The following is a 14,703-nucleotide window of genomic DNA, read 5'->3' on the forward strand; positions in this document are numbered from 1 at the left end:
GCAGCTGAGAGGCCTGGATGTGTGTTGCCCCATGTGCTTTGAAGCGGGACTGGCTTGGGTCAGGTTTTGTGCCCATGGCAGGCAGATGCTCCTGCTAGCACCCCTCAGCATGGCTTTATGCCACCCAGCGCGAGGTGGTCCCCACCACCCCCTGTGGCACAGAAGCAGGAGGTGCTCAGCAAGGGTGCACGGCTTCAGACTGCTGCAGGCTGCATCCCTCACCCTAGCCCTGCTCCCATGAGGATTTTGGGTTTCCTGGCCCCTCTGAATGGGGCTAGCCTTTCCCTGCAGCTGACTCCATCAAGGCTCCCAGTTTTGCTCATCCCGAGGCACTCATGCACCTCTTCCTGCCCACCCAGGAGGCCCCTCTGCATCTTGCAGCATCTCTGACCCCTCTGTTCTTTTTCAGAGACAGACTGAACTCAAACCACCAGCCCCAGAGGATCCGCTATTACCCTTGAGAAGAAACGTTTGGTCTTGAAGAAACCCATGGGCCAGGCTGATGCAGACCTCAGGAGCAGGACGTGGTGGTAAAGCAATGCCATAAATGAGACCTTTGAGCACAGCACACGAGAGAGCACGCGTGCAAAACCTTGGTGCAGAGCTCTTGTGGCCCAGCCAAGGAGATGGCTGAGAGCTGGCGGGGGCTCAGCCTGCACCCAGGAAATAGGATGATGCTCTTGTTGCTTTCCAGTGGACAGACTTTCAGATTTCATATTCATATACCGATGCCTACAGCTGCCTATACAAGCATAACAAATCTCAGACATTGTGTAGACAAGGTCATTGCTTAGATATGGACTATCATGGCACAGTATTTCTTTCTTTTTTCTTGGGTTTTTTCATCTGTCTGTTAAGGTGTTTGTTCTCTAAAGGTTGGCATGGTTGCATATATCCTCTCCACTCTTTCTGGTCCTTAAGCCCTGGCAATGAAGCACTTTGTGGGCACACAAGTGTGTGTGTGTGTGTGTTAGGAAAGGGATCTAAAAAGAAAACTGCCAGTTGTGTATTAAAGCCCAGTGGGAGCTGAGTGAGATTTTCATCCCTACGGCTGAGGTTAGATTTAGCATTGCATACTCTCCAGTAAGTACCAGGTTCCCAGACAGAAGCATCCTAGGAGATGGAGTTTGGTGTCATTTCTCCCTTGCCAGCTAGAATACTTTCCCCTGCGCTCCTGGAGACTGCCTGTAGCAGGCTGTTCAATCTCCAAGTCTCCCTTTAATCACTGAGAACTAGCACATCATAATTTTTCCATCCTGACCTGGAATCTTTTCATTGTTCAGAGAGAACAAGCTGTTCTTCAGAGAGCAAACGCAGAGAATACGCAGCATTGCTGTGAGAGGTTCAAGGATTGTTGTCTCCGAGGGAGCAGCAGCGGCTCTGCTGCAATCAGGAAGCTTCCCTTTTGCAGCCCTACGTGATAGATCCTCCTGCAACAGCACTGGAAGCTTCAAGTGTTTGCTCCAGGCTTCCCTATCCTTCCCCCTTTTATTTCCCCCCTTCCTTCTGCAGTCGTTCTGGTGAAACAGCAAAGGAAATTGCCCAGTTAACCCTTCTGCTCCCCTCTACCTGCACAGTTTTAATGTGCCCATCTTGTCTTGGGTGGTTGCTGTGTGATGCAGCTGCTTGAAGATCTTCTCAATATTCTTTTCTAACAGAAAACAAGGTCTAGAAGGGAAACTCTTGAGCTGGATATTCCAGCCAAATGCTGTGTCAGACCATTCTGTCACAAACTAATCAAATCCCAGCTGAAAATTGGTTCCATGTCTTGCCTTCACTTTTGCTCTTGGAAAGGCTATTCCAGAAATTCACTGCCTTTGAGTGGTTAGAATCTTTATTTAAATTTCTAGTTTGAATTAATTCGTGGCCGGTTCGTTCCTGGTTTGGTTTGGAGCCAACATTGTCCTTTAACTTAAATAGGTTTTGGTGTCTGTCTGCTGATATATTTATGGAGAGGAGTCAGAGCTCCTTATTTTTGTCAAGCTAACTCAGCCAAACTTTTTCAGTAGAAGGTTTTTAGTTAGTGAAAGCTTTTTCATGTGGGAGACTTTATTGTTGGTGGTAAATGATATTTATTAGAAGGGTGGGTAGCAAGCCCCAAAGGATTGGATCCAGAGATTTACAAAACCTCTGGTTTAAACCCAAAAAAAGCTCTTTCAGAGCCCCTTCCAACACTGGTGTCTGATTTCTACCTTTAATTGCTTTGCTTTTCCAGTCCTTTCCCCATCCCCTCTTTAAGAGGCTGCCTTGTTCAACTGCTAGGAGAGGTTCTATCTGTTCAGTGCCTTGTAAGAGACGGGTCTTCCTCTGGCCCAGTGGGGCATGCTTCCATGGTAGGTGCCTGCTCCTGAGCTCATGTAGCTTCCCTGCACACAGTGTCAGCCCTGTGGCCAGGTGTGAGCATCTGCTGTGGATGGAATTGCCCTGCACCCTGACGGGAGCTGGAGCAATGCGATGGGATGCAGGCACCCGCACTGCCACCATCCCTTAGCAGTCACTGCGAGCAGGGCTGGGGTGGACCTGGAGCACCCTGCAGTGACACCGTGCTCCCTGCACCTCTTCAGAAGCACTGCTGCTGTCATGCTCCGGTTGGAGGCAGAACCAGCAGCAGTCCCACCTCAGCCTCTGTTGGCTCAGGTGGGCAGCATCCTCTGGGAGAGCAGGGGCAGCCAGAGCCCCAAGGGCTTCACCCTCATGGGTGCAACCCTACACACCCCAAAATGTCAGTGGTGGCAGGAGAATCTGGGTGCTCCTGGAGCCAGAGGCAGCATGTCTGGGAGTCGTGTGTCCCGAGAGTATGCGTGTGCATGGTGCTACCTTCAGAGAACAAATACAGGTAGGTCAATTTACTCTCTAGTGTCTATGTACTTGCAGGTTTATTTAAGTACACATATATACAGTTCAGATACGCCATTGATTCTTTATTGCGTTAAAATGTACATTAAAAATGTACACTTTTACTAACTACTTGCTATAAAAATATGTTGGAAGCGTAGTTTGCCCATTCAAGGTGATTTTCTGTGGGATTTTGGGTGTACACTTAAAGGCCTATGGCTAATTGGAAGAGTGATCCCCGCTCCATCTACAGAAATGCTTAAGGACTATGGTATGAACTGATCCCTTCAAACCATCTTTCCATGCACGTAGCTGAAAGTTTTTGCACTTGGGTTGTATTTGGCCAGTTTTCCAGACAAATTGAAAAGAGAAGTCTTGTGAGCTGGAGGGAGAGTTTCCCGGTGTACACAGCAAAACCAGCCTTGAGGGCTGGAAGCAGTTGAGGGTTTTGGGCTTTGTCTCCGCGCATTCATACAAGCACAGCAGGAGTTTTCTTTCTTTTGGGTTGGAGGAATTGTAAAAAGTGGTTCCATGCAGACTCCCCTCGGCTGCAGCGGGGCTGGCAGGGCCCAGCGCGAGGGGAGCGGGAGGTTTAGAGACAGGAAAATCAGAAAGCAGTCGAGTTCCCTTGCTAACCCCTGCATTCCTCCTTATCTGCATTTGCTGAGCTGACTTGAAACCTCCGTGAAAGCAGAACCTGAGGGCTCTGTGGCCCTGTTTCCCTATCTGAAGCTGAGGAGAAGCAGGTGTCATCGCCAAAACCAGGCTCAGGTTTTGGTGCAGGACATAGAAATGTGTTTGCTTCTGAAACTGAAAGGAAGAAATGAGAGGTGGCTTGAGAGCCCCAGCAGCAGCTCTTCTGGTGGTAAGAGGAAGCGTCACCAGGATTCTACACAGTGTGTGAATATTTATCATCATCTAATCAAAGATGACTCTCTTGATTTGAAAGGAGGGGTGTAAGATAGAGATGGTGTAGCCAGCATCAGTAAGAGAGGGAAATGAAATTCTTTAGCTCCATCCTTCCTGTGTGACAGCAACAGAGTAACCATCGTTTTTAACCCGTGTGAATCTTGTCACTTGTGTCTCTGAGGCTGCTTAGATTAAGGGCACAATCCAATTGCTTAATGACCTGACCCCTGGTCTGTGCCATACCTGGCCCGCTCATGTGAAGAGCTGCTGGTTCTCCTGATGGAAACAACAGCTACTGTATTTGTTCATGTCAGCAGGCCCTGCTGTGGGATTCTAGACGTGGCTGGTTCATTGGGTATCTTGTTTTTCACCATCCTGGGAATCACTTTTTTCTTACTTTCTTTAGCAGAACACTGAACAACCCCTAATTTACAGGCTCCTCTTCCCACTTGTCTGAGGAACATCGGGCCTGCAGCACAAGGGCTGCTTCCGTGCGTGACCCACAGAGCTCCAGCTGCAGGTACTGGTGTGGCTGCGTGTCCCTTCCCTCACTGGTCACCACCAGAAGCCACCAGCAGAAGCAATTGCTGGTGGCAGCTCTGATGAGAGTCACAGAGCCTTAACCTGTCTGGGCGATGCTGGTGCAGAAGCTGGAGCTGCTTGGTTAATGTTTGCTGGGTGTCCCCTCTCTGTTCAGGAGGCAGAGGAGGGTGGAGAAGGCTGAGTTTCCATTTACAGTATTTTGGGGTTTATAAAGAATAACAGCTTTTGGTCAGAGGTAGAAGTGTTGTATTCTGACTTCCCTGCAGCCCCTCTCCTAGAGACACTACAGAGGCAACCTGATGGGAAGGTGATGTGTGGAGCTGGGTCCCTGGGAATCAGACGAGAAAGATGGTTTTCAGCACTTAGGCACCAATTACCAAGTTAACATGATGCTGTACCTTCCTGTCGACAGCATTTGAAATGCTTCTAAACTTCTCTCTCCTGTTGCTCAGATAATTTTGGCTTTGCTGTTTTCCAATCAGTCAGTGGCCTGGTGTGCTTCTGCTCACCACAGGAACCTCTCTTGCCATTCCTCAGTTGATCACAAACCAGCAGGGTAAGATGAGGCAGCGCTACAAATGGAGGTGTAGGGATGAGACACTTGCAAGCTGTACCTTTTTTCTTGGCAAGTTTACTTTCTGCTGTATATTTTCCTGGCAGTGGTCGCTGCCAGGGATGCTGGGTTGGCATCACACAACTTTAAGCAGAGCAAGGGAGCTCTGTAGCGAAGCCGTGATTTGTGTTGTGGTTTTGTTTCCTTGTTCCTGCCTGTTCCAGTGAGGAGTGCTCTGTTGGCTGACGTTGGCCATATTGTGATGGCCCAACTCAAGCCACTTTTCCCCTGTACTGATGGAGGGTGGTGTTAGGAGTCTTGCTTACTGGTGGTAGTGAAGATTGGGCTAGGAATCCATGGCATAGAAAACTTCTTGCTAAAATTGCACTTTCTCTCTGCCCCATCTGGCTCGTGGTGGTGTTATGGGTACGTGGCTGTGATTCCCCTTGCACATACTAACATTGCACTAAAAGAGAGCCTTTGGGAACAGCGTGTTGATCACTTTGTTTCTCAGCAGACCACAAAGTCAGCCGAATGGGGTCTCTTTTTTTGTTTGTTTTGTTTTTTATTTTTAATTATTGTTATTTAGAAATCATGCTGGTGCTGAATGACCTGGAATTTTTGCTTGGATTTATCCAAAGGAAAATGTAATTGTAGCTGCAACGGGACCTTTCATAAGGGTGGCCGTGCAGCTAGGGAGCAGAGCAAGGGCTCTGCTGGGTCTTTGTACCGGGGAGGTGTGGGGGGTTCCAGTGGGGTTATTATTGTGTTTTTCTTAAGACCACAGTTTTAGATGGTCACCTTGGCAATCGTGTGAGACAGGAACTAGTTTTTACTTTTGGTAAAGGTTTTAAAGAGGAAAAACAAAAAGCGAAGCTGCCTGTGATTGTGGGCTGTAGCTATTACTAGGGCTAGGGTAGCTTGTACCTGCTATGGAACTTTACCTGCTCTTATTCTGAGGGCAAGAACTCCCTGTAGCAACAATGCCACTTCTGAGAAGTGAACGGCAAGTTTCCCTTCCTTTTGTATATGTGGATGTGAGGGTGGGCGAGGGGAAGAGCTTGCTTGTACAGTTTGTTGAAATGAAACCAGACATTTTTGGTTGTTCCTAAATAAAGAGCGGAAAAGACGACTGTGACTTGACTGGTGCTTGCGCTCACTTCGGGGAAGCCCACGGTGATCCCCTGGTGCCAACAGCAGGAGCTGCCCCGGCCATGGGGGTGGCTGAGCCGTGCCCCAAGTGGGGAATGCTCCATCACAACCTTCCTTTCGGTTTAAAAGCACAACTTACCCCCAGGGTGAGGCCAGCAGTGGGTGACCCAGCTACATGCCAGAGCCTGGATACCTCTGTCCTAGTAGCCCTTCTGCAGCCTGGAGTAGCTGCTTGTCCCCATTCCCGTTCAGCAAAGCAGGGTCAGCTGTAGCACATAACCTTCTGAGTGCCCATAGTAAACCTAGGGCTCAGCCTGGTTATTTCCCCCCGCCAGTAGCTACAACCTCCCTAAAGCCAGGAGGAAGGATGGAGCAGTGCAGCCCCCCGGCATGGCTGCACACCCAGCCAGGGCTGCAGTGGGGCCGTGCACCAGACACCACACACATAATACTGACACTTTTATTGTCATTCAAAGCTAGAGAGGCCTTGTAAATGTGAGTTTCACTACTGGCCCATCGGCAGTGGCTATACGGGTAGGTAGATGTGATGCCACCAGGACAGAGATAGGTGCTGCCTTGGTCGCTCATGTCCCCCCTTGCCCGGTGCGCTGGGAATGGCACAGCAAAGGATGAGTGCCAAAGGGGCCCAGGAGCTGCACAGGAGTGGGATCGCTGGAAATCCGGGCACGGCAGGGGCTGGCTGGGGGAGTTCAGGTCTTATTCTTTGCCATCAGACAGTTGTGTCCCTCCCCTCGGCGGCTGGCAGGCGGTGCGCACCCATGTGCTTCGTTAAGGGCTTGGCGGTGACGGGAGGGATTTGGGGTTGGTTTGGGGTTTTTTCCCAATATATGTTTTTTTTAGTTCTCCACTCGAACACTTCAGCGGAGAAACTGGAGAAGCTGCCTGAAAGTAGGCCATAGCAGTGCCGTTTCCATAGAAACCAGTTCACAGTGTGCCGGGAGATCCACCGGCACTGGAGGTGCTCCCACCGCCGCGATGGGCTACAGCCGGTTGTCCCCGTTGATCCGGGTCCTCCGCAGCGCCCTGCTGGGGTCACAGAGAGGGGACACGGCTTAGGCTGCCCATGGCACGATCCAGGGCCAAAGCTGTGCCCCACGGGTGGCTCAGCACATCCCCATGCTGGGGCAAAGGGCCACTGGCTGCAGGGTGGCAGCTCCTTGTCCCACCCTATCCCCATGGACCCCAAAGCAGTGGCTCCCCAAAGGACTGGTACAACTTCCATGCTGGAATGTAGGGTTTCCACGCAGCAAAAAGGCTGCAGCTCCGCTCTGGGTTACCGGGAGGAGGCTGCATTTATCCGCCTCCACCAAGGAGACCACGCTGGGGTGGGATGTGTCATGCTGGGCACTGCCCTACCTGCGCTCCCGGCTCTCGAAGTGGTCAGCCAGCTGCTCCGGCGACACGCGGAACTCCTCAAAGGGCTGCTGGTACCGTGCCTCGAAGGAGCCCTCTCTGCCTCTGCCCAGCAGCAGCTGAGTGGCAGCGTCCCCGGCGCGGTCCCGCAGGGCTGCCCCACTGAAGAGGTTTATCTCACCGTTCTCCTGCTTGGATCGGGAAAACAGCAGCAAGAGTAAAGGGCTTGAGAGCTCAAAGTGTGTGTCTGCTCGTCAGGGCAGTGATGGGCTCATGGGGTCTCAGGGGTTGCAACGGCTTTAACAACCAGCAATGAAAGAACATCCCTCTCTGAAGGAGCTGTGGCTTTATGCCAACGCAGACAGCCCTGGACCAGCCGCGCTCATGGTCCTGAGCTGTAACCTCCCTGGAGCAGAGCAGGGACTGAGAATGAGCACGTCTGCCCCTTCCCTTCTGCTGAAGGGGTCTCCAGGCAAGTCAATAGCAGCCCAGGCAGGACCCTGCCTGAAACACCCCAACTCGCTGCAGGAGGCAAGTCCAGAGCTTGCCATCCCACCAGCGCTCTGTGTGTCGCTCCAGAGCAGCCCTGGCAGCTCAGTGCTGCATCCAGGAGCCCTGCTGAGTCCTGCAGCACCATCACCTTCTCCTGCATAGAATCACAGAGTTATGGAATGGTTTGTGTTGGAAGGGCCCTCAAAGCTCATCCACTTCCAACCCCTGCCACGGGCAGAGACACCTTCCACTGGAGCAGCTTGCTCCCAGCCCTGTCCAACCTGGCCTTTTTCTTCTAATCAAGTGGTCCCTTGCCCTGAGGAGGTCAACCAAGCCCTTCCTTGAGCTGCGGTTTGCTAAGGTGGGTGAGTTGTACCAAAGGACTGGAAATCCAGGGCTCAGTCCAAAGCATTTCCCACCAAGAGAGGCACCGGGAAGATGGCTGAGCTCCATGCTGCTGGACAAAGTGCACAGGACCCATCAAGGAATGGTCAGAGGTGCAAGTTGTCATTCTGCTTTCAGCTAGTGCTTGAAGATCCCCAACAGAACATAAGCTCCTGCAGTTCCCTTTGGAATGGGCCAGCAGGCCCCAGCCTTACCTTGCTAGGGAAGATGTCTATCTTAACAAGCAGGGACGCCAGCTCCAGGTTCTCGCTGTAGTTGTTCTTCAGGGGTACAGCTCGGAAGCCTACAGCAGACACAGCCCCAGCATCACTGGCAGGGACACGTCTGACCCCAGCACAGAACTCAAGGGGGTCTCCAACACCCCTTCTCCCACCCACCTCTCCTCAAGTGGCAGTCAGCCCCAATGGCCATTAACAAATGGCTTCTGCCTTCCTTGGGGCTCTGACCTGCCATGGGGATGGGAAGGACTGGGCCTGACAGCATCCTCCCAGGGCACTCAGCATCTCCCTAGCTAAGGCTGCAACCAGCATGGGGCCACCAGGCCAGCCCTCCCCACCTCCCCGAGGGCTGTACCTGTCTTCAAGCCTTTCACCAGGAAGGTGGCCTGAGCCAGGAAGTTCTCGTCGCTGAACATGTCCTCCTCATACACCACGAAGCGCAGGAAGGCAAAGTCGGGGTTGCTGACCTGGAAGTGGAACTGCTTCGGGGTCCAGAGCGGGTTCAGGCCATTGTCCGCTACCACAGGACACCAGAGTCAGTGGGACCCCAGGCCAGCCCCACGTCCCTGTGCCACCAGAGCTGACACCAAGCGACAGGCTCACACCACAGTCAGGAGGGCCGGTGGGTCCCTCTCCCAGCCCTTCACTCACCCACGATCTCCGTTTTCTGCTTGGCGTTGTCGTACTCGGCACCGGACACCTCCACCTCCACAAAGGGACAAACGATCCCCCTCCCGTTTTTGGGAAGGTGCCGGGCCCCCAGGACCTGGGCACAGACCAGAAGACACTTGGTAAGAGATGGGAGCAAAGGGAAAACTACGTGTTTGCATCCCACCCCGATTTCCTTCCAATTAAATCACCCTGGCTCTGTGAATTGGAGAGAGAAGAGATGCTGCAAGCCAGCCCAGCCCGGCCTGCCTTGGAGAAAAACAACTCCCACCCCTGGAAATGCTATGGTGTCACCCTGGAGGCTGCTTTGATGCCACCGAGCACCACTTCGCTCTATAAGCCATCAAAGGAGGCAAGTGAAGTGTCCCAGCTTCCTGTCTGGTGCCTGCAGAGCCAGGCCTGGGACCGCAGCATCCCATCCCACCCCAGCCTGCAGAGCCATGCTAGACATCCCCTTCCTTGCTGAAACTTGTCCCTCCTGCCTTGGCTTGAGGACAAAAAGGAGCTGTTCCACTGCTGCTCTGCCTCCTGTTCATAGCACAGCCTGTGCTCCACTCAATGACAACCTGCTCCCTTGCAGGGACACAGATCCCAGCTCCCTCTTGCAGTGGCCATCTGTCAGCCCGGCGTGCTGCCGGCACGCTGCTGTAGCAGGGGAAGGACGTGCTGCCAACGCTGGATCATGTGCTGTGAGTCACGCTGAGCTCGAGGCGGCTCCTCCATCCCTGAGCTGGCTGCGGTGGGGACAGTTTTGCCAGGGGACAAAGGCTGAACCCTTCTCTTAAAGGAGACAGTGATGGCTGCAGCGCGCTGACTCGGCGCCGGGTGGTTGTGGCCGCATCCCGAGATGCAGAAAGAGTTCGGAAAGCAGACGGTGCAGGGAAATGGTGCCAGGGAAACAGTGGGTACAGGGTCAGTGGTGCAGGTGGGACACGATGGGGTGTCCCCATCGGGAAGGGCTGTGGCTCTCTTAGGTGGGATCACTCTGGAACAGAGGTGGCCTCAGAGGAGCTGCACTTTGTGTATGATCAGAAAGGTGTGAGCAGCTAAAAGCAGGATGCGCCTCCTCCTCAGGAGCTGCCTGAGCTGACAGGACTTGCAAAGGAGACTGGTGACCCCCAGCTTGGCTCTGGGACCACTGGGGATACCTGCACTGGTACAGGGACAGCCACTGGTGCAAGCATGAGAGCCATGGCGCAGCTGCAGCCTCCCCATCCCTCCAGGAGCTCTGCTGGCGAGCGGTCCCTACCCTGCAGAGCCTCTGCTGTGCCGTGAGCTGACACAGGGACAGGCCAGCCCCAGTCCCACCATCCAGGAAGGAAAAGATGCAGCAAGCACCCACAGCCCATCCTCTGGTACCCCCAGCAGCAGCCTCCTCCTCTCATCATCACCAGCAACACAGAAACGGGCTGAGAGATGCGCTGTGATCGTGAGTATCTTGGGACCATGACCAAAGGGATATGGGAACACGGAGCCCGGGGCAACCACGCGACAAGGAGGGACCACGGTGCAGCTCTGTGTTATCCCGATGGGAGCTGTCACGCTCTGTGTTATCCCGATGGGAGCTGTCATACTCCGAGTGCTGGGGACCGGGATGTCACCTCCACAGCTCGTGGATGCCACCTGCCGGCCCCAGGCCCTGGCGGGAGGGGTCCCATGGGAACACTGGGGGATGCTCCTGCTGCTCCTCTCCCGTTACCCAGGAGCAGCACCCATGGATCCCCCCCTCCAGTGGGAGCTCCCCAAGCCTGGGGCTCAGGGGCTGGGTGAGGAGCAGCCGCAGAGGCCAGGATCCAGGGACTCCATCAGATCACCCCAAGCTCAGTACAACCCCATGATCCATGCCGGGAGGAGGAACTGACCTCAATGGAGATGGAGAGCGGCTCGACGCCCCGCAGCGTGCTCTTGTCGAAGGGGTCGAAGATGTCATCCCGCATGTTGGTGGGCTGCAAGACGTACCCGCACTGGCCACTGGACATGAACAAGGCCTGGTTCATCTGCATGGGCTTGTCTGGAATGCACAGGCAGGAGATGGAGGGAGGAGACCCCATGCTCGTGTCACCAGCCACATCCCCCGGAGGATTGGTGCCTTGTACCAGCCCTTTGAAGGGGACACAGCCCATCCCTTGGCAGCACCTGGTGCACCGAAGTCTCACTGCAGCCTGGGCACACGCTGGGGCTGAGGGGTAACTTCCTCCTGCACAGCCTGCCCAACTGCCCGCTGCTCCATGGGTCACCTCTTTCCCTCCCTCTCCTTTCAGCTTTCCTTGTGCTGGCCCTTGTGCTTGCCAAACCACCCTGTGAGATGCTTGAATTCCCCAATGGAATGGCAAAGCCAGCAGAGAAAGAGGCACGTAGCTCTCTGGTGGGCTGGTGAGCTCCCAGCAAGGGCCGGCAAGGGCCAAGGGCAGGCTGGACAGGGCAGCATGAGCAGGAGTGGGAACTGGGCCTGCGCTGTCCCCTGCCTGTCCCCAGGGACCTCAGGGGACTCCCTGCTCCCTCTCCACTTCGTCCTGTCCTTGTGGCACCACAACCTCCTGGCTCAGCACAGCTCCTGGTCAATCCAGCCCTCTGGAGCACGTCTGCCCTGCGGCAACCACGGACGTGACCACTGCGCTTGGCTCCTGCAGAGCCCCTCCTGGGCTCCGGTGTGGGCAGGACCAGGGCAGGGTGCAGGCAGGTACCCGGCGCCTGCCCAGCTCCCTCTGCCCTCACCTGGGGTCTGGAAGTTGAGGGCCACGAGCTGGCTGCCGCAGATCCACATGGGCAGCGGGTCGTAGTTGGAGGAGTCGAGGCGCTGGCCCTTGGGGTAGATGCGGGAGAGCTGCAGGCGGTTGTACTGCAGGAACTTCTTGCCCTTGATCTTGTTGACGTACTTCTCCGCCTTGGTCTCGGGGAAGGAGGACATGTCCCGGTAACAGGCCCTCTCTGTGCCAATCTCTGCGAGGAGACAGCGCAGGGTCAGCCAGGAGCGCGTTCCCTTCCCAAACCCCTTCCTAACACCGTCCTCTCCTCCCATGGCTCAGCACCATGGGGCTGTGCAGACCCTGCTCTGCCCCGGAGGGCATTTGCCAGGTGCCCAACGCGAAGGCTGAGGCATCAAAGCCACCCTCGGTGATGGGGCACGATGCTCTCCAGCCTCAGCCTCAGCAGCTGCTCTGGCTGGTGACAGACCCCAGCAACAGAGGGATGGGGATGGGAACTTCCACCCTCTGGAGAAGGACATTTCCAGAGCTCCAGTGTGAACTGGCTCCAGCTTGCTCTGGACACCACGCTGTGGGTCTGTAACACCTTGGTGACTGCCTGCAGTGGCCACCAGGCCAGCAGATGCTCACTCTCTTCATCAAAAGGCACAGGCCGGCAATAGACCACCAGCTCTGAAAGCTCCAGGGCAATCTTCTTCCTCCTCTCCATCATCTTCCCTTCAGAGAGCTGCCAAGAGAGGGAGGAGGAGGTGTCAGGGCCAGGGGGAGCAGTGCCATTGGGTATCCCAGCTCACCAATTGCAGTCAGTGGCAGCACTGGCTGCTCCTGCCCATGCTCTGGGAACCATGAGCAGGTCTGCTGGGAGGACACCAGCAAAGCACCCTTGGTGGGTCCCACCTTCCCGCTGGAGCAGGACTGGCCGTGGTACCAGTGCAGGGCAGCAGAGCCTTGCCACCCTCCATGGATGGAGATCCCAACTTCCCAAGGCTCCAACACCCTCCCAAAGGACCGATCTTCCAGAGATGCCCAGCCTGAACCTCTCAACCCACCATGTGTGGCCACCACCTCTTGCTCTATTGTCTAAGGTTATTCTGGCTTTATCGCCTTTGTAACCGCTCTGTCCATCATCACATGCTGCTGTCCCACCAACCCTCGTGGGAAGCCCAGGGTTGGGAAGGAGATGCCCCCTGTGCAGGGCTCTCGCTCACCCGTGCATCAGCCGTCTGCGCTGCCTCCCGGATCTTCTTCACCCAGTCCAGCAGGTCCTCGTGCGTATCGGCTGCCACGTCCAGGGACATGCGCGACACCGAGGCCATGCTGATGGAGAAGACGAAGAGGCGGTTGTTCTTCCCCTCGGGGCGGATGGCTGTGGGCAGGGAGCAGAGGGCAACGTCACCGCAGATGCTGAGCCACGTCCTTCACACCACAGAGGGAGGAAGGGAGAGCACGAGGGGCTCTTGTGGCTGCCACAGGACTTCTCAGCTAAGAGAAGCTTCCATTTCTGGTTGTTGGAGGCAGCAGATGGAGCCCAGGATAGCTGAGGATGCAGAGTGTACCCTGAGGCGGCTGATAAGTCTTTGTAATGTCCTCTTCCTCCCATACCTACATCAGCTTCACCCTGTGCCCTGAAGTGCCCCGCTGGGAACAGCCACCCAGACCAAAAGGGCTCAAGGGAGCCAAGGGGCAGCCAAGAGCTGCAGACCAGACCCAGCACTCCGAGCCCCCAGCAGGGAGATGAACCACATGTATGTGGGGGAGGACCAGCCCTTATGGGAAAGGACGAGCCCACAACACTGGTCTGAGCTCCCTTGCTGTGGGGCAGCTGCCCCACCGGTTCAAGGCTCCTTGGCAGGACCTGGGTGCTCCTCAGCTGTACTGGGGCTGCAGGGACATGTCTGAGCCCCAAAGCCCAAAGCAGCTCCTGTGCCAGGAGCAGCAGTGGAGCAGTCACCACACGACCAGCACACACCATAGACCGTGCACTTCCAGCAGGCACAGGGGTGCCTGGAGGCAGTTGGAGGCTGAAGCCCTGCATCCATCACAGGAGAGGACCATGACCTCGCTGGCACTCACCGATCTGGCAGGAGGGCACGTCCAGGACACCCCCCAGCAGGTCTCCCAGGGGGCTGTTCTCATCCAGCTGCTGCTGGGAAGGAAGCAGAGGCAGGATGGCGCTGGGCACGGTGCTGGGATGCGCGCACACCGCTCCTCCCGCCATCCCTCCCTGCTCCGCTCCGCACGAGCTCACCTCCCGCTCTGGCTCCAGGCTGCTGGGACCAGTGATTTCCTCCACGTAGTTGGAGGGGAACCACAGCTGCTTCTTGCCACCATAATCTCCTCTCCACCTGGAAGAGAGCGATGGGGCAGCCTCAGCACCCGCTCACGATCCCAGAGCATCCTGACTGGGGTGACAGGGGACAGGCAGCTCCTCCATCATCTGCTTTTAGGGTTCGTGAGGCTCTGGGGCTGTGCAGCTTGTCAGCAACCCCCCAGATGGAGCCACCCTGTATGGCACCAAGGTTTGAGTGTCTCCCGAGGGACAAGGGAGGCTCAGGACGCACTCACCAGCCTCCTTCCTGCTTCTCCACGTTCTGGATGATGGCATTTTTGGTGAAGGTGAGCTCATCCTCCCGCTGCGCCTTGTAGTCGAACAGGGCTTTGACTGCACACTGCAATGAGGAGGGTTCCCATGAGGTCGGGCAGCGGATGGACACATGGACAACGATGTGCTTGTTGGGGGGACCATGAGGCACGCTGTGTGCAGGCAGTGCCCAACCCTGCTGCCAGGCCCTAATGACCTTGCAGAACAAATCAAGAGGTCACAGGTCTGGCATGGCTCCACATTGGC

At 55.5% G+C, this 14,703-nt stretch overlaps 2 protein-coding genes across 3 annotated transcripts in view; one reads left to right on the top strand and one right to left on the bottom strand.

The window, feature by feature from the left end:
- The window catches only part of ZHX3 (zinc fingers and homeoboxes 3), a 46,331-nt gene extending 40,388 nt beyond the window's left edge, over positions 1 to 5,943 (top strand). Inside the window, exon 4 of the mRNA XM_080627550.1 lies at positions 410 to 5,943. Within this exon, the coding sequence (XP_080483676.1) occupies positions 410 to 420 (11 nt within the window). The 3' untranslated portion in view covers positions 421 to 5,943. The remainder of the gene's footprint in view (positions 1 to 409) is intronic.
- A 579-nt stretch (positions 5,944 to 6,522) lies between these two features.
- PLCG1 (phospholipase C gamma 1) overlaps positions 6,523 to 14,703 on the bottom strand; it is a gene marked incomplete at its 5' end in the record, with an annotated part of 43,341 nt that continues 35,160 nt past the window's right edge. The window contains 12 exons of one of the 2 annotated variants that reach the window (XM_080627552.1): positions 6,523 to 7,036; positions 7,370 to 7,554; positions 8,458 to 8,546; positions 8,837 to 8,998; positions 9,133 to 9,247; positions 11,013 to 11,161; positions 11,866 to 12,090; positions 12,486 to 12,582; positions 13,064 to 13,221; positions 13,929 to 13,998; positions 14,104 to 14,200; positions 14,421 to 14,524. In XM_080627552.1, coding sequence (XP_080483678.1) covers positions 6,994 to 7,036; positions 7,370 to 7,554; positions 8,458 to 8,546; positions 8,837 to 8,998; positions 9,133 to 9,247; positions 11,013 to 11,161; positions 11,866 to 12,090; positions 12,486 to 12,582; positions 13,064 to 13,221; positions 13,929 to 13,998; positions 14,104 to 14,200; positions 14,421 to 14,524 — 1,494 coding nt within the window. In that variant the 3' untranslated portion in view covers positions 6,523 to 6,993. Of the gene's footprint in view, positions 7,037 to 7,369; positions 7,558 to 8,457; positions 8,547 to 8,836; positions 8,999 to 9,132; positions 9,248 to 11,012; positions 11,162 to 11,865; positions 12,091 to 12,485; positions 12,583 to 13,063; positions 13,222 to 13,928; positions 13,999 to 14,103; positions 14,201 to 14,420; positions 14,525 to 14,703 lie in introns of both variants that reach the window. The other variant, XM_080627551.1, reaches the window with a different exon arrangement.

This window comes from Psittacula echo (assembly GCF_963264785.1).
Source record: "Psittacula echo genome assembly, chromosome: 12".
NCBI classification, from domain to species: Eukaryota; Metazoa; Chordata; class Aves; order Psittaciformes; family Psittacidae; genus Psittacula; species Psittacula echo.